At 44.5% G+C, this 22,523-nt stretch overlaps 2 protein-coding genes and 1 pseudogene across 3 annotated transcripts in view; 1 reads left to right on the top strand and 2 right to left on the bottom strand.

Moving 5' to 3' along the window:
- Positions 1-22,523, bottom strand: part of SLC35F3 (solute carrier family 35 member F3) — a 401,913-nt gene that overhangs the window by 60,611 nt on the left and 318,779 nt on the right. The window lies entirely within an intron of this gene.
- On the bottom strand, positions 5,725-6,240 carry LOC133070596 (transcription factor BTF3-like). The gene has a single exon (XM_061162990.1). The coding sequence runs from the start codon at positions 6,022-6,024 to the stop codon at positions 5,725-5,727; it is 300 nt and encodes a 99-aa protein (XP_061018973.1). The 5' UTR covers positions 6,025-6,240.
- LOC133070559 (zinc finger protein 42 homolog) lies at positions 16,020-16,829 on the top strand (annotated as a pseudogene).

Here is a 22,523-nt window from a genome sequence, read left to right on the forward strand (position 1 = left end):
ATCACTCTTCTAGACGCACTAACATCTCTACACACCTACTGTGATCCATCCCTGTGACTCACAGTGGAGGCCACAAGGACCATGATGAACAGAATCAACGTACCATTCATGATCTGGGACTTTTGTTGGGAATCATATTCTGTTGCTGCTTTTTTTAAGTTTTTTTTTTTTTGGCCGCACTGGGTCTCAGCTGCTGCATGCAGGATCTCTGATTCTCCTTGTGGCATGCAGAATCTTCAGTGGCGGTATGCGAACTCCTCTTTAGCTGTGGTTTGTGGAATCCAGTTCTCAGACTCTGCATCTTAACAAGCTCCCAAGTGATGTGCTCATATTTCGAGACCCTCCCACTTCCTTAAAAGGACAAGCTCCCCCAAAGTGTTCCCCCGAAAAGCATGAGGTTCTGAAAGACTTTCCAGAAACATGCCTGCCTGAAGCAGCTTCTATCTTGCAAATGAAAGCAGGACTGTCATCACTTTGCCAGCTTCCTCTTTGTGCCCGGTCACCCCAGGTGGCTTTGTCAGCACCTCCAGATTCCCTTGGGGAGGGATTCCTGGGACATGGGAACGGGGAGCTGCAGCAGCTGCTGGGGCAGGGCAATGAAGAGAGCTCTCTGCCACTTGACACCTGTCTGGGGAATGCAGCTGGCTCAGAGGAAGATGGGCTGGGTCCACTGTGGGGAGCAGCTCAGGGCACCCATGGTGTGGGGCTCTCCAGCTGGGGAAACTGGTGGCCGTAGGGGTGGAGGGAACCCAAGCAGGGGAGAGCAGACTGGCTGGTGGCTTGAGGAGCGTGGGGTAGGAGGGGGGATGAACCAGACATTCCCACAGGAGCAAAGGCGTGTGCAGGGAAAGAACCCTGGCGGGCGTGTGGAGGCTGGGTGGCTCCCAGGAATGCTGGAATGACTTGGATTTTATTTCCCCATCATTAGAACAGGGAACAGGATGAGAGATAGAGTCTCTAAAGTGACATGCTATGAAAGGCTGACAAGGTCACACGGAGCTCCGCGACCCCTCCTCTCCCCACAGCGTCAGGTCGGTACCACGCCCCGCCAAAGCTCTAACAAACTGTGAGCTCCATATACACTACTGATGTGCGTGCATGCTAAGTCACTTCAAGCGTGTTTCAACTCTCTGCAATCCTATGGACCGTAGTCCACTAGGCTTCATGGGATTCTCCGGGCAAGAATACTGCAGTGGGTTGCCATGCCCTCCTCCAGGGATCTTCCCGACCCAGGGATCAAACCTGTGTCTCTGCAGGGGTTGAACCAGTGTCTTTTACATCTCCTGCATTGGCTTTTTACCACTAGCGCCACCTGGGAAGCCCATACACTATTGATGGCATGTATGAAACAGACAGTTGATGAGAACATCTGCACAGCACAGAGAACTCTACTTAATGCGCTGCGGGGACCTGAATGGGGAGGAAGTCCGAAGGGAGGGGACGTGTGTACACACGGCTGATTCACCGCACTGGGCAGAAGAAGCGGACACAACATTGTAAAGGATGCTGCAATAAACACTAATAAAAAAGAAAGATCCATGACATATCATTAAGTGAAGTATACAAATGTGTATACATTATATATTCATTTAACAATAGCAAACTTAGCACCTACTAGGTGGCAGGAATTACTCTAGTCAGTGGAGATAAATGGTGACCAGATAGACAAAGGCCCTCCTAAAGCTGACACTCAAGTGGGCAGGCAAACAATGAACAAACAAACCAATTAATAATCAAAATGAAAGAAAAAACCTGAGCTCCTTCCCACAGCCATCAAGGCAACGTATTTCCCTCACTTCCATCCCTGGCTCCCCATCACATCCCACTGCTTTGGTCTTACTCACGTCTATGCTTCTCATCACACCAGAGTCTTTTAAAATAATTTTCTTCAGAGGACCCGCACCATTTGAAACTGCATTAATGTATATATTACATGTGCACACACATATCTTTATATATGTCATATATGCTTGCACTTATTTGAGCACATACACATATGTATGTGTGTGCACCTGTACATGAATGTGCGTGCATGTATATGTTCACTGCCTGCTGCCTTCCCAAGAACGTATGCCCCATGAGAACAGGCACTGCGTCTTGCTGGCTAGGCGATCACTAACAGTTGGGACAAGTCTTGGTACAACTTGAATCCTCAATAATGCTTGCTGAAGAAACGAGTACGTTATGTGTCAATAATATCTTAATAAAACTGGGGGCAGGGAGAAAAAGGAAGTGGTTGGATAAATCAACGATCACAAGATAAAGCAGAAAAGAAACATGGCAGGTGTTAAGAATCTCCTCTCACTTTGCAGATACGGCAGCTGGATAAAAGGAGGACTGCGTGATTGGCTCAAGATTACAGAAAAGCCAGTAAAGACCAGGGGGAAGAAAAGCCACAAGCCAGGGACTTCCCTGGTGGTCCAATGGCTAAGACTTCACGCTTCCAATGCAGGGGGTCAGGGTTCCATCTCTGGTCAGAGAACTAGATACCCTACATCACAACTAAGTTCATCCCGCGTGCTTCAAGTAAGATTTGGTGCAGCCAAATAAATACATATTTAGTAAAAAAAAAAAAAAAGAAAGAAAGAAAGAAAAGAAAATCCCCAACCCAGGCTCTTCTGTCTCTCCCTCCCTCTGCAGCCGTGGTGGGTGGCATTTGGACCAAGTTCTGGATCCAGGGGTGATATAAGGCCACTATGTGGGATACATTACTGTGCTGAACAGGGCTTTTTTTTTTGTAACAAGGGATCACTTTCAAGTTTATGCTTAGTTACCTCCTCTTTCCTAAGAAGATGCCGCCCCCAACATGCACAAGCATTGTGGTTATGCCCCCTTATGTGAACCCTCCCAGCCATGGCGTCCCGTCAGCTGGACTGAGGTTCGTCTTGTTGGACTGTGTGTGACAACGGATTTTGTAAAGCCCTCCCACCCTCCTCCCAGGTGATGTCGGAGAAGGAGGCATGGTCCCTATCAGAATGGCTCTGGCCTTTCTCCTTTTCCTCCTAAGCAACTGAGAAATGGCTATTTTAAGTCTCTGTTGGAAAGACGCCCCAAAGCTTCCCTGGTTGTTCCACATGGGCCCCTTTGTACTCCCCACCTGCCTTCACCATGGTTGTTGGTGGTAAATGGCCAGATGTCCGCCTTTGTGAGCACCAAGTATCACCTATAACAAGGACTGAGCTGGAGTCCACTAACATCCAAGGCAAGATTTGTCCTCACTTTTCATTTTTAATTCAAGCGTAATTCCTACCTACTATTCTGCATGACACTTTTTTTTGTTTCCTCCAGGCCTGCAGATCATTATAAAATAGAAACAGAGCCACAGAAAGTGACCTGTCTCGAGAAAGATTCTACCAGGAGGAGAGGTGCCACTGATGTGGCCGAGGGTTCTTTCCATGTGGTCTTGCGCGCATGCCCACCGTGTTTCTGGTGATCTCCCATCTCAGGTGAGGGTTAGGGTTCTCCCAACTCAGGCCCTGGGCTAGGACCCAATGATGTATTTAGGTCAACAGGAAGGGGCCCTGCCTCCATGGAGGTGCCCACTGAGTTGTTTAGAGAGCACATACTGTAGGCTGTGATGTCAGAGTCTATATGTGATGTCCTTCAGGCAAAGTGGACACAGATCCACAAAGACGCTGGGGGCTCCTGGCACCACCCCCCGGACCCCACCACCCACTGTCTCCTCTGCCCTGAGGCTCTGCTCTGAGCATGCAGATTCTGGGGGTCGTGTCTCAGGGTAGATGAAAAAAGACAGGCCTGGAGGGCTTAGCTCCAGTCCAAGGCCATGTCGTGCCAGAGAACCTTGAATACATGCTGTGTTTCAGTGTTTCTGAAATAGAAGAGACTTAGACCATCTGTATGTGGATTGTCACTGATTCCTGCTGGATAAAAATATTCCACTCATCGGCTGTGAAGAAGGAGTAAAAAAATGCTAAGTCAGTGACCGTGACCGGGTCTCGCAGTAGCCACCTCCCCCAGCGCTGCCTCGAGGAGGCAATTCCTATGTAAGCTTGGATTCTGAGCTGAGGCCTCTAAGGAGATTCTGACTCTTCATTTCATAGATATGTGTCTTGGGCAGGTGAGTGATGAAACCTGCCAGCGCCTCAGCCTCACATGGCAAATGAGGACAATCACGTCACCACTCCCCAAGTAGGGGCCCCACTAGGTTTATAATATTTAGTAGAGGCACAGTGCTGAGAAGACTATGTGGCACATAGCAAATGCTGAATCAGTGTTACTTATCACCATCATCTTTTGTGTGTATATATCTCTATCTCTGGGGCTTCCCTGGTGGCTCAGCCGTAAAGAATGCGCCTGCCAATGCAGGAGACACACGAGATGTGGCTTCGATCCCTGGGTCAGGAAGATCCCCTGGAGAAGGAAACGGCAACCCACTCCAGTATTCCTGCCGGGGGAAACCCATGGACAGAGGAGCCTGGTGGGATAGAGTCCATGGGGTTGTACTGACCACACACGCATACAGAAACATGTATCCTGTGCTTAGATGCTCAGTTGTACCCGACTCTTTGCAGCCCCATGGACTAGCCCACCAGGCTCCTCTGTCCACGGGGATCCTCCAGGCAAGGATACTGGAGTGGGTAGCCATGCTCCAGGGGATCTTCCCAACCCAGGGATCAAACCCAGGTCTCCCACATTGCAGACGGATTCTTTACCACCTGAGCCCCCAGGGAAGCCCATAAATGTATATACACATACTCAGATATATATGTACCATGCATATCGGTCCATCTAACTGTCCATCCATCCTTCCATCTATCTACCACCTACATATATCTATATATGTATCCATGTACCTATGTATGTGTACATGTATATACATTTAACGTTCATAGGCATTTTAAACACCCCTCTGTCTCCACAATATTGAAAAAAGCACCTGTGTCCCCTTAACTAGGAATGACATAAAATGAGAAGGGTAGGGACATGCAATTGGAATCTTACTGAACTAAGGAGATGTGAAATGCAGAATTCTCGGTCTTCCATCTGCAGCACTGAAGGTGAACGTTGTGAGGACAGGATAGATGGTGACTTGAGGCAAAGCCACTGGCCAGGGAGTTCCTCCTCCCCTGGGAACACTGTCTGCACCATCACCCTTGCCTTTGCTGGGGTGACTCTTCACCGCTGGCTGGAGACGTGCAGAGCAGGGCGGCACTGGCAGTCAGCAGGGGCACCGGCGTCTCCCCTCTCCACCTGGGCGGGTTCACACCCATGTCCCTTCTCCTGAAATGACTGCCTAGCTCCCTCACTTGGCAGCAGAATATGTGCTGTCTCTTGCGAAGTTTCTTGGGTTCTTTTTAAACATGTCATGTGTAGTTGTTCTAAATGAAACATAATTTCCCCAGAAATACCAGACCATGTCTTTTTTTTGTATCTATTCCCATTTTCCTGATTCCTCCACCCATGCCTCTATGTGTCATAGCTCATATTAAGCCTTTTTTTTTTTTTTTAACTAGGCAAAGAATTTTATTTATCTTTGTCTCAAACTTTATTCTTAGGCTTCTTCAGCTTCATTAGCTGCAAAGAATGAATTGTATATAAGCAAAAACTGAAAAGAGCTGCAGTGTCCAGGGGCTTAGGCTTAAAAATATTAGAGATCTAGATTTTAGCAGATCCATAAACAAAATTTTAAAAAGCAGTCATAATATAAAATAACAGCTCCCAGTAACTTCTTCAAGATTTATCTTCTTCAGAAGTTAACTCAATTCAGTTTGCTTCATTCTTGGAAGCCGCATCAAAATTCTCCGTAAGATCTGGACCTTCATCATCATCCTCCCCTCCAGTGGCAAGTGGTGCTTCTCCATCCATGGACTGTTTGGGCAGAGCTTCAGCCAGTCTCCTTAAACTGGTCAGACTGTCGGCACCAAGCTGGTTTAGGATGCTGGGGAGCATTTCTGTCAGTTGCTTTGTCTCAGCGTGGCCTGTAATGGTGAAAGTGTTTGCCGCCAGAGATGCCTGGACTTTAGGGTTGGTAAAGTGGATCACTGTTCCTTGATTTGTGAACATATTCACCTCTTCAATACCAGAGATATTATTTATCCCTAACTTCTTTAAAGAGAACTGAGGTTTTTTGTCATCTGCTGTGGCTTGTTCTATGAACCACCTTCTTCTTTCTGCGAGCAGTTCCTTTCCCACCAATGCGCACTTGTGCCTGCAGTTTGGCGAGTTTCTCCTGGTTCATGATAGTTTCTTTCATCTGAGGCTCCTGTCCTCTGGTTCTGCAGGGAGGTGGAGGAAGGGATGCCGCCGCCTCGCCCCCAGGGCAGCCGCCCCTGGCCCGACCTGGACCCCGAGAATCAGCCTAGTGGGTGCGCCTGTGTCGCATCGCCTTCCAGGAACTTCCTGTCCCCGTTCCCGTCCGCCTCCCACGCCGGCGTCCAGAGCCTTTTTGTACATTGTTGGAGCCTTTATTAAGATTTTTGCCTCTCATAACAGGACCAACAAGACACTTTTAATTAGAAAAAATATTCTTCCGAAAACAATCAGAATTTTATTGTCAACTAGTCTTAAGTGTTGAGCTACTTCATAAGTTGCTTATTTCATCTCTACAGCAAGTCCCCTACATACCAATGAGGTTCATTCCAAGAGCACATTTGTGAGTCCAGCTTGTTCATAAGTACAACAAAGTTAGCCTAGGGACCCAACTAACACAATCGGCTATATGGTAATTACTGAATTAGGTGTATAATACTTTTCACACAAATAATACATAAAAAGCAAAACAAAAGAAAAACATTTCAAATCTTACAGTACAGTACCTTGAAAAGGACAGTAGTACCAGCTACATCATTGCTGCTTTTATGCTTGCTTTCGGACACCCTGGGCTAGAAATAAAGATGCTTACTACTGTACTCTATACAGTGCTCAGTAAAATACAAAAAAGCACAACCATTGGAAGAGGAAGCATGCACATGACAAAGTATGCCAGACATGTGAACTAACTTATGTGACGGGCTATCTGAACATACATTCACGTCTTTGAAAATTTGCAACTTGAAGGTTTGTATGTAGGGGAATTACTAAATATATATACACTTAAAGGTATACAAATTTTTAACCAAAATACTATGTCCTAGAGATGGCCTGCTTGGTACACCAAGGTAACTAAGTGGTATGTGATGAGAAAAAGTTCAAAAACTGTCCTGCTGGTCCATCTACACTTATCCTTGACTTGGAAACCCCCCAGAGCTGTTTTCTGGCACCCCTGGGCTAGGGGGAACTTCCCAGACTGCTATTTATTTCCCCCATATCTCCAGCTGCTCCAGATTTCATTTCATCAGTTTGCCATCTTTCACCAAGGTCCCACAGGTTCTTTCAAGTATCCCCCAGACTCATTCCAACCTGATTCCAGACCCTCGCACTGATACGCAACCACCTATGCAAAGGGTAGAAGAAATGCGTAAAGATACATCGGAAGTCAGATGTTTGGCTTTGGGAATGAGTCAAATAAAAATCAGTGCATGGATCTCACTCTTGGGCATATACCTGGGAAAGATGAAAACTCTAATTTGAAAAGAAACATGTGCCTAATGTTCACAGCAGCACAACTTAAAACAGCCAAGACATGGAAGCAACCTAAAAGTCCATCGACAGATGAATGGATAAAGACGTGTCACATGTCTACAACGGAATATTACTCAGCCATGAAAAGAGTGAAATAAGGCCATTTGCAGCAACATGGATGGACCGAGAGAATATCAGGTGTCGGGAGCCGTTATGGGAGGTCCCGCCCGTGACGAGGTCATGAAGAAAATACCGGGCAGGCAAGGCCGTCCGGGATCCCATCCATGACGAGGTCATGAGGAAAATACCTGACAGGCAAGGCTGTCTAGGATAAGGGACCCTCCAGGTTGGCCTCGGCCTCTACCCCACCCTGTATCCTCCCCCCTTTTCTGCTGTTGTTCTTGTTTACCCTGCTGCGGATTCTTGTGTTGCCTGCCGAGAGCTCTCCTGCTCCTCTTTCACTGAATAAAGACCAACTTAAAACCCTAATTAATAAATCTCCTGGACGCTGCGACCCTATGAAGGGGCCAGAGATGAAGGAAATGCTTCAATTCAAACCCTTTTGCTGGCATTCTGGCTTGTGTGATAAATATGTGCTCTCATTGCACAAAATGCTCATGATTGTTCTAAACATCCTAAGTACAGTACGCTAACAAAAGAAACTATTAAGCATAGGCCCCTTCGCGGGGTGAGAAAAGCTCCACAAATATTATAGCCACAAATGTGCCTAATAGAAAATAGTTTAGATAGAGATTAGCTGGCAACTTCTTGCAGGTAATTAACTTTTAGACTAAGAGCCTGTTTTGTGCCATATCTGCTGTTTTTGCAATCCTTTGCATTTCTGTTCTGTGAAAATGTAATCCTATCTAGTTCCCTTGGAGATGACACCTAGTAGAAAGAAAATAGATTAACCACAAAAAAGACAGGGTCATTTAGAAAGATGGTAACGATAACCCTATATGCAAAACAGAAAAAGAGACACAGAAATACAAAACAGACTTTTGAACTCTGTGGGAGAATGTGAGGGTGGGATATTTCAAAAGAACAGCATGTATACTATCTATGGTGAAACAGATCACCAGCCCGGGTGGGATGCATGAGACAAGTGCTCGGGCCTGGTGCACTGGGAGGACCCAGAGGAATCAGGTGGAGAGGGAGGTGGGAGGGGGGATCGGGATGGGAAATATGTGTAAATCTATGGCTGATTCATATCAATGTATGACAAAACCCACTGAAATGTTGTGAAGTAATTAGCCTCCAACTAATAAAAAAAAAAAAAAAAGACAGGGTCGGCTACTGAAGTTGCTTAAAGTTGCATGAGGTGCAAGCCATAAATTGTCAACAGGCCTGAAAGCCAAAAGATATTATACATAGAGATTAACCATAAAAAAGGCCCTAATAGGCACAGAACCCTTTGGGGGGTGAGGAAGCCCTATTAGAGAATACAAAAAATAGTGTTTTAAAAGTGGTTATTAGATCAACGTTTGATTGATGTTAATGTGCTGAGGTTGTGCAGTGGACACTATTGTTAATATAGTTAAAGATCTAGTAAAATAAGAGTTTAGCCTTAGTGTAAAAACAATAAGATAATTGTTAATTTTAACCAAGAGTGCTAAACAGGGGCTGCCTCACCAGAGCCACAGAGTCTTTGTGTGTTAAACATTTTAGATAAATTTAGCTGAGAATTTCTGCAAAAAGACTGACTTTATGTTAACAGGATTGTATTTTTATTATGTTGTGACTTGCTGTACCATGAGACTGCCAATTTTCTGTTTTCTGCTAACCTCAAGGCCAGAAGATAATGTACAAAAAATCTATGGGAAAAGACTCTCATAAACAAAAATATACAGAGCACACCTGGTTTCGTGAAGGACAAGCTGATGTAATGTTAAACTAAGTCTGTATGCTTATCTGCCCCTTAGAAATGTACCAACTTAGGGTATAAAGGCTATGGTGAAAAATAAAGCAACTGCCAGACTCTGCTGCATATTCCTGGTCTGTTCTCTTTCTTTCTCTCTCTCTCTCTCTCTCTAGCAGACTTGGCCCTATCAAGGCCGGTCCTACGTGTCTCTCTCTCGCCAATGCCGTTCATCCTGAGGGTTCCCCTGGATCCTGCTGGGGCTGGACCCCGGCAATCAGGCTTAGTGAAATGTCAGAGAAAGACAAATATACGATATCACTTACATGCGGAATCTAAAAAATGATGCCAGTGAACACATTTATGAACAGAAATAGATTCACAGACATAGAAGATAAACTTGCAGTTCCCAAAGGGGGAAGGGTGGGAGGGATAAATTAGGAATTTGGGATTAACAGATATACATTACTAACTGTAAAACAGATAAATAACAACAGATACAGCAAAGAGAACTATATTCAATATCTTCTAATAACCTACAATGGAAAAGAACTTGAAAAAGAACTCTATAATATGTGTGTGTGTGTGTGTACACACTCTCTCTAGATATAATAAATATATATACATATAATATATATAGATATGTAAAACCAAAACACTTTCTACACACCTGAAACATCGTAAATTAACTATAAAAGTGAAAGTGAAAGAGTCGCTCAGTTGTGTCTGACTCTGCGACTCCATGGACTGTAGCCCGCCAGCTCCTCTGTTTAGGGGATTCTCCAGGCAAGAATACTGAAGTGGATTGCCATGCCCTCCTCCAGGGGATCTTCCCTACCCAGGGAATGAACCCATGTCTCCTGCACTGAAGGCAGATTCTTTACCATCTGGTAAAAGTATACCACCAAGGTATACTTTAGCTTAAAAAATTAATGCAGTGAAGAAGGGAGTTTCTCCCACAGATAAAACTAGAGTGAGCCAGTATTGGTGGGGCTCTACAGCGCAGGAGGCATCAGATGGTAACATCGTGTTCACACGAATACATAATAGATGGGGGAAGGGAGCAGAGAAGACGCTGAAGGAAGAGCAGGAGAAGCTCTGGTAAATGCTGACTCCACAGTCACTTCACACCATGAGGTCTAGACTCACACCCTTCCTGTTAACGAATTCCAGGGGCTGCCACCATCCTATTGAAAAGGAGCAGGATCTTATGGTCCTGCCCATCCCCCCATGTCCTCTGCCTGCCTTTTGTCTGTGGGAAAACTTAGCCAAAGATAGGTTTAATCAGAAAAGTGAGAAAATGCAGAAACGAAGGAAGACAGTCAAGTAAAAGTGAAAGTCGCTCAGTCATGTCCGACTCTGCGACGCCATGCACTATACAGTCCATGGAATTCTCCAGGTCAGAATACTGGAGCGGGTAGCTGTTCCCTTATCCAGGGGATCTTCCCAACCCAGGGATCGAACCCAGGTCTCCTGCACTGCAGGTGGATTCTTTACCAGCTGAGTCACCAGGGAAGCCTGAAAATAGTCAAAGAGACCAAATGATAACACTTCAGTCATTAAGCATAGTCAAGGTCCTCTAGTTCCTTCTCAAGGGCTATAGAGAATATTCTGAGCCATGTCCTATGAGCTGTTTTGCAGATCCTGAAATCCCCATCAGGTGACAAAGTTAACTACGTGATGACCAGACTGTAGATGTGACATAAACTTCTACAGTTCCGAGAATTGGCCTCAAAAAAAGAAAGAAAGAAATCAACCCTGGAACTGAAGATTAACTGTACTTTAAACAACCAAGATGATGCTGCTCAGGTCACCAATGACCCATTCCAAGATGACTGTCAAGAGCTGAATATGCTGTTCCTACTTCCTATCTCAGCCCACTGATTGTTGGGGGCGGGGAGCCAGCCTGTGGACTGGAATCTGTCCTCTCCCCATCCGTGGCTGCCAGCATCCAAAATAAAGCAAATTTTCCTTTTCAGCACCCTTGCCTCCTTATTGGCTTTTTGAGCCGCAAGCAGCCAGACACCACTTTCCGTTACACTCTGAAAACTTCAAAATCCATGGTACACTTCTTGTACCATGCTGATCCCCGTGACTCACTAGGGGTGTCTTTGCTGTCCAAACTAGTAGAATGAGAAGCAACCATCAAGTAAGAAAAACGACAGACAGAGGCAGGCAATCAGGTCTCACCGAGGCAGCACATGGAACTAGGCAATGTTTCATTGGAAAAGCAAATCTACATAGCAGTGGTCACCATGACAACAGAGGTGGGGGGGGGATAGGAAAACAGGTGGGATTTAAGAAAGATTTGACACTGCTTTCACACATCTTCAGAAAGAGCAATAAAGCTCTGATGAAGTCACAGGACACATACTCTCAGCAGGTTGAAGAGATCTTAAGAGCACCAAGTCCAACTTTATATCCATCTCCTGATTTTCTTCACAGCCCATCTGATGGTGATTGGATTGGCCAATGCTTGCACCCCACGCTCAGCCCACCTTCCTGCTGTCTCAGGACAGATTCAAATGCAAGGGAGGACCACAAATAAAGAGGGCACAGGTAGAACAGTGCTCCAGCAGCTAGGTATGCTAAAGTGAAAGTGTTAGTCACTCTGAAAGCGTTAGTTGCTCAGTTGGGTCTGACTCCTTCCAACCCCATGGACTGTAGCCTGCCAGGCTCTTCTGTCCATAGAATTCTCTAGGCAAGAATACTGGAGTGGGTTGTCATTCCCTTCTCCAGGGGATCTTCCCTACCCAGGAATAGAACCTGGGTCTCCTGCATTGCAGGCAGATCCTTAACAGTCTGGGCCAGCAGGGAAGCCAACGTGTGGAAAGGAAATGTTAAAGATGTCCTTGATGTGCAACTTCTTAACCTTCCTGATCCTGTGGTCCATGGCTGACATGAGTCATTCTGCTTCTAGAACCCTTATGTCTTATTTCCTATCTTTTAAGAAACTTTTCAATGATAGAGATCTACTGCTATTTTTTTTCTTTAATTTTTATCTGTTTTTGGCTGTGCTGGGTCTTTGATGCAACACACAGTCTTCTTGTTGTGGTGGCTTCTCTTTTTGCAGAGCACAGGCTCTAGGGCACATAGGCTCAGGAGTTGTGGCACATGGGCTTAGCTGCCCTGCAGCATGTGGGATGTTAGTCCCCCGCCCAAGGACGGAACCCATGTCCCCTGCATTGGCAGGTGGATTCTGAGCCACTGTTCCACCAGGGAAGTCCCCCACTGCTCTTCTGTCATTGTACTTTTCATACTCCGGCAAGTATACACAGTTTCAGAATATCCCAATAAGACGACCAGCCCATGACCTTTAAATACAGTGGGTTTCACCCCCTCTTTGCTTGTGGTCCAAACATGTTTACTAAGGAGAGCTCAATCCCCAAATTATTGAAGGTCAAGGCATTATCATTATTCATTGGGATGACGACATCAGATCAACTCATTGGTGATATTTTAGTCTTTCTTTGCAAGCAAAGTCTATTAATGCTATGATAGAGCTTGAGACTCAAATCGCTGCTGAATGAGATTTTTGCTTTAGTCAGATTTTATTTGAAAGATTACACTTTAAATTTTATAGCATTTTTATGGGTCTCAAAGGACGTCGCACACACCTGTAGAATAAAAAAAAAGGAAGTATGATTTCAATGTTGCAAAAGGAAGAAGCTCTGAGTCAGAGAAGGTAATTATTATTTACTAATAATTCTAGGAATGAATCTATTCATCAACAAGACCAGACTCTAGATGTTTTCAGTTTCTGTACTGATTGTCTTCACAAGATTTCCACAAGTATTTCAATAGCTTTTTAAAAAAACTATCTGCAAAGAATAAAGAATAACTCATCAACTGTTGGTGGTCTATGAAAGTGTTAGGCTCTCAGTTGTGTCAGGCTCTTTGTGACCACATGGACTGCAGCCCGCCAGGCTCCTCTGTCCATGGGATTCTCCAGACAAGAATACTGGAGTGGGCAGTCATTCCCTTCTCCAGGGGATCTTCCCTACCCAGGGATGCATCCTGGTCTCCCGCATTGCAGGCAGATCCTTCACCTATTCTTCCCTGTCTGAGCCACCAGGGAAGCTAAGTTGGTGGTCTGCACACGGTAGTAAATAGAAGTTGCCTTCTCAGCCCTGTGTCTGTCCAGGACTTCTGCCCAATAGGAGAGATGAGCTCAGATCAAAAATCTACCCCAAAGGACTTCACTGGTGGTCCAGTGGTTGAGAGTCTGCCTGTCAATGCAGGAGGCAATGCCTGGTCCGAAAAGATCCCATGTGCCACGGGGCAACCAAGCTCATGCATCACAACTCCCGAGCCCAAGCTCAAAGAGCCTGCGCTCTGCAACAAGAGAAGCCCGCATGCCCCAACTAGAGAAGGCTTGTGTACCATAATGAAGACCCAGCACAGGCAAGCAAAAAAAAAAAAAGAAAATCTGTCTTCTGGTGGTGAGTACCAGAGTCACTCAATGGATTCAATCAACTCATATTTCATCTTTAAAGTTACAGCTGCTACTGCTAAGTCACTTCAGTCGTGTCCGACTCTGTGCGACCCCATAGACGGCAGCCCGCCAGGCTCCCCGTCCCTGGGATTCTCCAGGCAAGAACACTGGAGTGGGCTAGTCTCCTACTATTTTAGGAAGTTTATGATTTGAACTTTATTAAGCTTTAAATTTCGCAATAAAATTCCAATGGTATAAAGAAACCAAAGAGTACACTAAGGCTATTGCTTCCAAATAAACTGTCCTGCCGTCTGAGCCTTGTTGCTGGACTGCCAAGGAAGCCTCCTCCTCAGGGTGGTTTTCGGACTCAGTGGCAGAAGCACAAGGCCTGTGAGATGGTTTCTTGGATAGGTATGAGTTTGGTGTGCCCCAAAGTCTGCATGACCAAAAGGAACTGAAACATATCCATATGTAAAAATAAAGGCATTCATTGGGAGGTCTTACACATCAATTGCACTTCCCTGGCGGCTCAGGCATGAAGAATCCCCATGCAATGCAGGAGGCACAGGAGATGTGGGTTCTATCCCTGGGTGGGGAAGACCCCCTGGAGGAGGGCATGGCAACCCACTCTAGCATTCTTGCCTGGAGAGCCCCATGGAAGAGGAGTCTGGCGGGCTACAGTCCATGGGGTCGCAAAGAGTTGGGTACGACTGAAGTGACTGAGCACGCAAGCACATTACCTGGGATTTAAAATACCCAAACAACACTTGCTACTCAATTTGTCCCAGAGAATAAGTGAAAATGGGCATAGGGTTTTACACTTAAGAAGTGATGGTTAGGGATGCTGTGCCCTGCTGCTTACCAGATTGTGCCAGAAATGCCAAGGGCGGCATGGCAGCCCTGGAGAGATGCGTGGGGGCTGGGACAGTAAGGCTGGAAGGACTTCAGGCAGAGTGGTCTGCAGCAACACGGATGGCCTAGAGACTGTCATACTGAGTGAAGGAAGTCAGATAAAGAAGGAGGAATACAAAACAGGAACAGACTCCCAGACTTAGAGAACGAGCTTACAGTTGCCAGCAGGGAAGGATGATAGGAAGAGACAGGGAGTTCGGGATTGACTTGTACACACCGCTATATTTAAAATGTAAAACCAACAAGGACCTACTGTATAGCACAGGGAACTCTGCTCAATGTCATGTGGCGGCCTGGATGGGAATTTGGGGGAGAATGGATACATGCGTATGTATGGCTGAGTCCTTTCACTGTCTACCCGAAACAATGACAACATTGTTAACCGGCTACACTCCAGTATAAAATAACAAGTTAAAAAAAGGAGAGAATTCTGTGTAGTCAGCCTGGGCCAGCCCTGCACGTGACTATGGGGTCACTGAAGAACGTGCCACCTGGTGGATCTGGTGCATATATCTGTTCCATTCCGGTTTCCTCCCACTTTGTAGGAGCCTCTCCAAACGTTGCCTCTCAGAGATCACGACTTCGAGGATCTCCTCTAAGACAGCGCTAAGCAATTGTAGGCAGGGCAGGAGAATCAGACTCCCGTTAACAGTTTTATACCAGGGAACAGTTCTGTCAAATGTGTGGGTGCCAAGTCGCTTCAGTCGTGTCCGACTCTGCAACACTATGGATTGTAGCCTGCCAGGCTCCTCTGGCCATGGGATTTCCCAAGCAAGAATACCAGAGTGGGTTGCCATGTCCTCCTCCAGGCAATCTTCCTGACCCAGGGATGGATCCTGTGTCTCTTAGGTCTCCTGCACTGACAAGCAGGTTCTTTACTAACTAGTGTCACCTGGGAAGCCCCTTCTGGTATTAGCTCCATCCTTTTTTTTTTTTTTTTTTTTTTTTTTTTTATACAGCTGGATTCTAGTTCTTTAAAGCATAAAGTAATTTAACATTAGATGTGAAGAAGCAAATATTTACACCATGTATCAAGCAAAACAAAAGGATGCTCAACAATCAGCTTAAGATCTAGAACATTTCCAGGTAAAGCAGGGTTGATTTCAGCCTCTGTCGGGAGCATGACTAGCGGTTTCTTTTTATGTCTTATCACTGAAAGGAACTGGAATTGGAGATACAGTGCATCACAGAAGCATGGGTGCTAGCTGAAGACAACTCAGGCAGAGAGCTCTTGCCTGGAAGTGACTGCTCTAACCTGGTGCAAACCTTCTCAGAGGGAACTAGCAGGATGCCATGAACCAGAGATTGAAGAAAAGTAAAAAGACACTTGGCCAGAAAGGCCTGGGTAGAAGAGCCATCAGTGGGACAAGGTATCACCAGCCCAGCAGGAACCTACTGATACAACGTGGACCTTATGTGGTGAGGATGTGTTCTATGAGACTAGTCTTCAGGTTGCTGAAGAGGATTCCTTCTCTGACTCTTACATAGAATGCACAAGAAGAAGTGAGTTTTCGGAACCTACCATGGAAGAAGACTCAATTCTTAAGTCTTTCGTCTGAAAGGAGGACTGGGACAAGGGCTTTCTCAACAGGTTCTTATAGCAAGCTCACTTCTTGAATGTTCCTTGGAATACACACACACACACACACAAAAAGGCAAAATAAGAACTTCCTCAACAGATTGTTGGACAGGATCCAATTCTTGAGTTTTCTGAGTACAAAACAGGCAAGAAGCTTCCTCCCAGAGGAATACCCAGCACTGACTTTCCAGATCCTAAACAGCTCACCAAATGTACTAGAATGAAGCCAAGCACAAATAAAGAATACGATGCTCCAAAAAAATAATTGTTTTCACAATGGCTACATGAGAGAGTTTAACAATAGAGCATTCCTGAGAAAGCATCTCCGAGTTCACAGCCCCTGAGATCATGGATGTGCAGAATGTGGGAAAGCCTTCAAGGAGAGCACAGAACTAAAAAGCCATTTTCTGGTTCACACTGAAGTGAAGCCATTTACATGTACTCTTGAACAGTGCAGGAAAACGTTTTCCCTTTCCAATTTGTGTACACATGTACTGGGGAGAACCTTTTGTGTGTCTGCTTGAAAGCTGTTGCAAGTTTATTCAATCAAATAACATGAATGTTCACCTCTTAACTCATGCAAAAGCTAAAGTGAGTCAGTGAAAGAAGATGGAAAATAATCCTCCAACAGGATAACATGCATGCTTAGTTGCTCAGTCGTGTCCAACTCTTTGCAACTCCCATGGACTGTAGCCCGCCAGACTCCTCTGTCCATGGGATTCTCCAGGCAAGAGTACCGGAGGGCATTGCCACGCCCTCCTCCAGGGGATCTTCCGGACCCAGGGATTGAACCCGTGTCTCCTGCACTGCAGGCGGATTCTTTACCGTCTGAGCTACCAGGGAAACCCTTAAACAGGATAAGCATATTAACAAAAGAGTGATTGGAGACAAATATGCCTCAATGCCTCATTGATTATTGTTTCAGGAAATAAATTTTAAATCAATATAGCCACCATATATATATTTTTAAATGTTACTAAGATGCTCTTATAGTCTGTGATATTATTTTAGAACTCTGTGTATAAAATTACAGTGTGCTTCTAATAGTAAGGTCAGTAATGAACTTACTTCAAAAGCAGAATCTCTAGTTATTATAAATTGTATTTGTGGATATGGGCATTAATGTCTCGTATTATAAAAATGAAATTAACTTTGCTTTTTAGGTTTGTAGTTTTCAATTGTTTGGCTTTTTCCTTTTAGGAATATACTTCTTAATACATGTGATAATTCCAGGTGGCACAGTGGCGAAGAATCCGCCTGTCAATCCGCCTGTAGAGGAGCCTGGTGGCTACATTCATGGGGTCGCAAAGAGTCAGCCACGATAGAGCACATGCACATAATCCTAGAGAATGCAAATTTTGCACTGAATTGTCAATAAATGAATGAGTAGCTGAACTTTAAGTTAAATATGACATTTAATCACTTTACTTTTTATCATTGTGTCAAACCATATTGAAATCATATAGTAGATGAAAATGGTTATTTGATAGTATCAATCCATTTGAATCCATTTTAGATATTTTAAAATAAAAGGAAATAATCCCACTCCAAAAGAACTAAGACAATATGTCCTTCTTTTTCCTCCTTTCCCCCAATAAAGTACTGTCATCCTGGGCTTATCTTCCCTATATATTTCTTTATAGTATATACACTACATATATACACCACTAATCAGTACGTGGTTAAACTTTGTATGCTTTAAACTTTGCATCAGTGGAATTACACTGTAATAACACTGTTATTACACTTACTCTTCTCCTGTGACTTGCTCTTTTTCTTTTTTTCCTAACACTATGCTCCAGAAAGCCATCCTTAGAGATGCCTACTGCTGAGTTTCATTCATTGCCACTGCTCTATGGGATTCTATTGTATGTGTATAACACAAATTATTTCCATGTTGCTACAAGGGTATTTGGGCTTCCTTGGGGCCTCAGGAGGTGAAGAATCTGCCTGCAATGCAGGAGACCTGGGTTCGATCCCTGGTTCAGGAAGATCCCTGGAGAAGGAAATGGCTCCCCACTCCAGTATTCTTGCCTGGGAAATCTCAAGGACAGAGGATCCTGGTGGGCTACAGTTTATGGGGTTGCAAGGAGTCGGACAGAACTGAGTGAATAACACACACACACACACACACACACACACACACACACAGGGGTATTTGGGTTGCTTTCTGGTATTTTGTTATTACAGACTTTGTGGTTACTATGAACAGTTTTTAAAAGGGATAGTACCAACTTAGCTTCTGCCAATGAGTACAAGCTCTAGATATTGCACATGGCACTGTCTGATTTGTTAATTTTGCCAGGCTGGTGGGCACAAAAGGCATCTCCCATAGGTCTTCATGTAAAGTTCGTAGATCACTAAAGGAAGTTGAGCATTTCACATATTTATTGGCCAACAGGTTTTCTCTTCCATGGCATGCAGGTTAAACCCTTTGCCCATTTTTCTATTATATTTTTTTATAATAAGCAAGATATTTAAATATCTTAAAATTTGATTAAAAACTAGGTACCCAGAAATAGAAAAAAATCCACCTTAACATTCATACAGAATCTTAAAGGATGCCAAATAGCCAAAACTATCTTGAAAAGGAAGAGCAAAATTGATTCTTGATGTCAGAATATAGTACAAAGCTACAATAATCAAAACAGTGTGGTACTGGCATAACGACAAACAAAACAATGAAATAGAACAGACAGCCCAGAAATAAATCCTCACATATACAGCCCAGTGATTTTCAACAAGGGTGCCAAGACCATTCAGTGGGGGAAATGACAGTTTCTTCAACAACCAATGATGGTAAACAACATGCGAAAGAATGAATATGGATCCTTACCTTGCACTATTCACAAAAATGAAAGCAAAATGAATAAAAGACTTAAACATAAGACCTAAAACAACTCTTAGAAGAAAACATAGAGTAAAAAAAGCCTTCTGACATTGGATTTGGCAATGATTTCTTGGATGTGACACCAAAAGTGTTAACAAAAGCAAATGTAGATAAATTGGATTACATCAAAATTTTAAATGTCTTAGGTCAAAGGACACAGTCAATAGCATTAAAAGACCACCTACAGAATGGGAAAAAATATTTGCAAATCATTTAATTGATGATAGTGGGTTAATGTCCAGAATGTATTAACAAAACTCCTACAGCTCAACAGCAACAACAAAAAGACCAAATAACCTGATTAAAAAATAAGCAAAGGACTTGAATGGATGTTTCTCCAAAGGTGAAATAAGACGGCCAACAGCATATGAAAAGATGTTCAAAATCAATAATCATTAGAGCAATGCAAACCAAAACCATAATGAGATATCACCTTACATCCATTTCAAGGACTAAAGTGAAAAAAAAATTAAAAAAAAAACCCCCAAATAATAAACACTGACGAGGATGTGAAGAAACTGGAACCCTTGTGTACTTCTGTGGAATGTAAATCGGTGTGGCTGCTGCAATGCAAAACAGTATGACAAAAAATTTACAGTAGAATTATCATATGCTTCAGCAATTCCACTTCCGGGTACATAATAAAGAACTGAAACAGAGACTCCAAGAGGCATTTGCACAGCCATGTTCAGAACAGCATTATTCACAATAGCCAAGGCATGGAAGCAATCCAAGTGTCCACTGATGGATGAATAGATGAGAAAAATGTGGTATCAACACAAAATGGGATATTACTCAACTTCAAAAAGGAAGGAGATTCTGACCTAGGATACAATATGAAGAATCTTGAGGACTATTATGCATAAAGCTAGGTGGCATAATATTAGTGACACAGGAGGCATAATTCTAAGAGCAATGTCAGTCACAAAGAGACAAATACTGCATGCGGTCTCTAGAATAGTCAAATACACAGAAACAGAGGGTAGAGCGGTGGCTCCCAGGGGCCTGAGGGGAGGGGAAGGGGGATACTGTTACTCAATGCAGACGGAGTTTCAGTTTGGGAAGAGAAATAGTTTTGGAGATGGCTGGTGGTGATGGTTGTACAACAGAGTGAAGTACTTAACAACACTGAATTATACAGTCAAAAGTGGTTAAGATGGTAAACCTGATGTCATGGATATTTTACCACAATTTAAAAAAAGCAACACAACATTGCAAATCAACTATCCCTACATGCATGCTCAGTTGCTTCAGCCGTGTCCGAATCTTTGCTGCCCCAAGGACCACTGCCCCCCAGGCTCCTCTGTCCATGGGATTCTCCAGGCAAGAATACTGGAGCAGGTTGCCACACTCTCCTCCAGGGGATCGTCCCCATTCAGGGATCAAACCTGAGTTTGTTGCATATCCTGCATTGGCAGGCAGGTTCTGTACCACTAGCACCGCCTGGGAAGCCTGCAAATCAACTATATTCCAATAAAAATGTAAAAAGAGAGAAACAATATAGACAGGAATTACAGCAGGCTTCTTGTCAGAAACTATGCAAACCAGAAGATAATTGAGAGACTTTTTTTTTTTTTGGTACTTCTCTGGAAATAAACCAGTGAGGGAGTGATCTCCTCCGAGGACATGGAATTTCCGTGTTTTTTCCCTGCTCTGCTTTGCCTAGCTGTCCTGTAAACGGGAGCAAGGGGCTGGCATTTGTTGCGTGGTTCACTCCTTGCAATTTGTTGCGAGGTTTACTCCTTGCAAAGTGCTTTAGAAACCTAACTAATTTTGACCTTGATATCTTACCCTCTGAAGTCAGTACTTCCTGAAGTACCTGAAGTCAGTACTTTCTGAAACTTGGCTTCCACTCAAGTTACCAATGAAAACACTATGACTTGGATAGATTAAATAAACTGCCAAATTAGGACAGCTCATACATAGTGGAGCTTGAGCCTCAAACAAGGTCTGTCTAACTTTGACAGACCTCTTTTTTGTTTTTTGCTTTTCTTGGCCATCTGGTGCAGCATGCAGGACCTTAGTTCCCTGACCAGGGATATAACCTGTGGCCCCTGTGGGTAGAGGTGTAGAGTCTTAACCACTGGACCACCAGGGAAGTTCCTGGAGAGACATCTTTAAGATACTGAAGGAAAAAAATTCTATATCCAGTAAAAACGTCTTTCAAAGTTGAAGGCAAAATAAACTGCCCCCACACCTGATCCCCCGACACACAAATCAAATGCCTATTCTCTTCAAGGTACTATTCTAGGTTCTGGGTGACGACAGTGAACAAAGCCAGCATACATCTTAACATAGAGAGGACACACGCAAACACTCACGTAAATAAAGAGTGGACTAGATGCTCTTAAGTACTGTGGAGAAAAGACCGCAGAGACAGAGAGAGGGAGCGCTGAGCTCTAGGATTAGGAAAAGCCTCACTGGAAGAGGGACATCTGAGTGGAGACCTGACTGAGCTTTGCAGATACAGGCAGAGAGACCCCTAGAAAGAAGAGAAACCAAGAGCAGAGGGTAGAATCGGGAGTCAGAGGCAGAGGGCAGGGCTTGGAGGCCCTGGACAGTTCAGAGGTCAGGGAGGAGGAGGGGGAAGTGCCAGGGAGGACGGAGGGTGACAGAGAGTGTGGGGTCCCGGGAGCCAGGGGAAGAAAGTGTTTCCAGAAGGGAGGTGTGACCATGTGAGGGGAAGACCAGAACTGAGAATGACTCTGGACTTGGCACATCTGCTCTGAACAGGGCTTCTCTGTGATTATGGGGTTAAGAGAGAAAGGGAGACAACCAATAAAGACTGCTCTGCAGGTGAACTTTTCTCTACTCAGAGATTAATGAGGTGGCCCTGGGGCAAGGGTATTTCGCAAATTCTTGGAGCTACTATATTATGGTTAGCTGATGGGAATGTTCTACCAAGAGATCAACAGTGATGAGCAGGAGGGAGTGAAGTCCTTGAGGGGACACAGCAGGGCTCCCTGGGGTGGGGGAGAGCTCAGAGAGGGTCATGGCTGGAGGCCCCCAGGATATTAACTCTTTGTCAGTAATTTGCATTGCTATTATTTTCTCCCAATGTATGGAGCCTTTTTCTGAAAGATATTCTTAATTTTTTTTTCTTTTTTGGCACAACATGTAGCCTATGGTGGGGTCTTAGTTCCCCAACCAGGGATAGAACGTGTGCCCCCTGCACTGGAAGAAGGATTCTTAACCAGTGGACTCCCAGGGAAGTCCCAAGAGACTCTTAATTTTAATGTCGTCCACCTAACCAATTCTCACTTCATCGCTAAGCCCCTGAGTCCCCTAGGACTGTCAGGATGGAAGTTCCCGATCTCAGGGCGGGGCA

The sequence above is a fragment of the Dama dama genome, chromosome 15 (genome assembly GCF_033118175.1).
Source record: "Dama dama isolate Ldn47 chromosome 15, ASM3311817v1, whole genome shotgun sequence".
In the NCBI taxonomy this organism is placed as follows: Eukaryota; Metazoa; Chordata; class Mammalia; order Artiodactyla; family Cervidae; genus Dama; species Dama dama.

What these genes read in the sequence shown, in the direction of transcription:
- LOC133070596 (XM_061162990.1), bottom strand. Translation starts at nt 6,024, where the DNA reads ATGTTCACAAATCAAGGAACAGTGATCCACTTTACCAACCCTAAAGTC.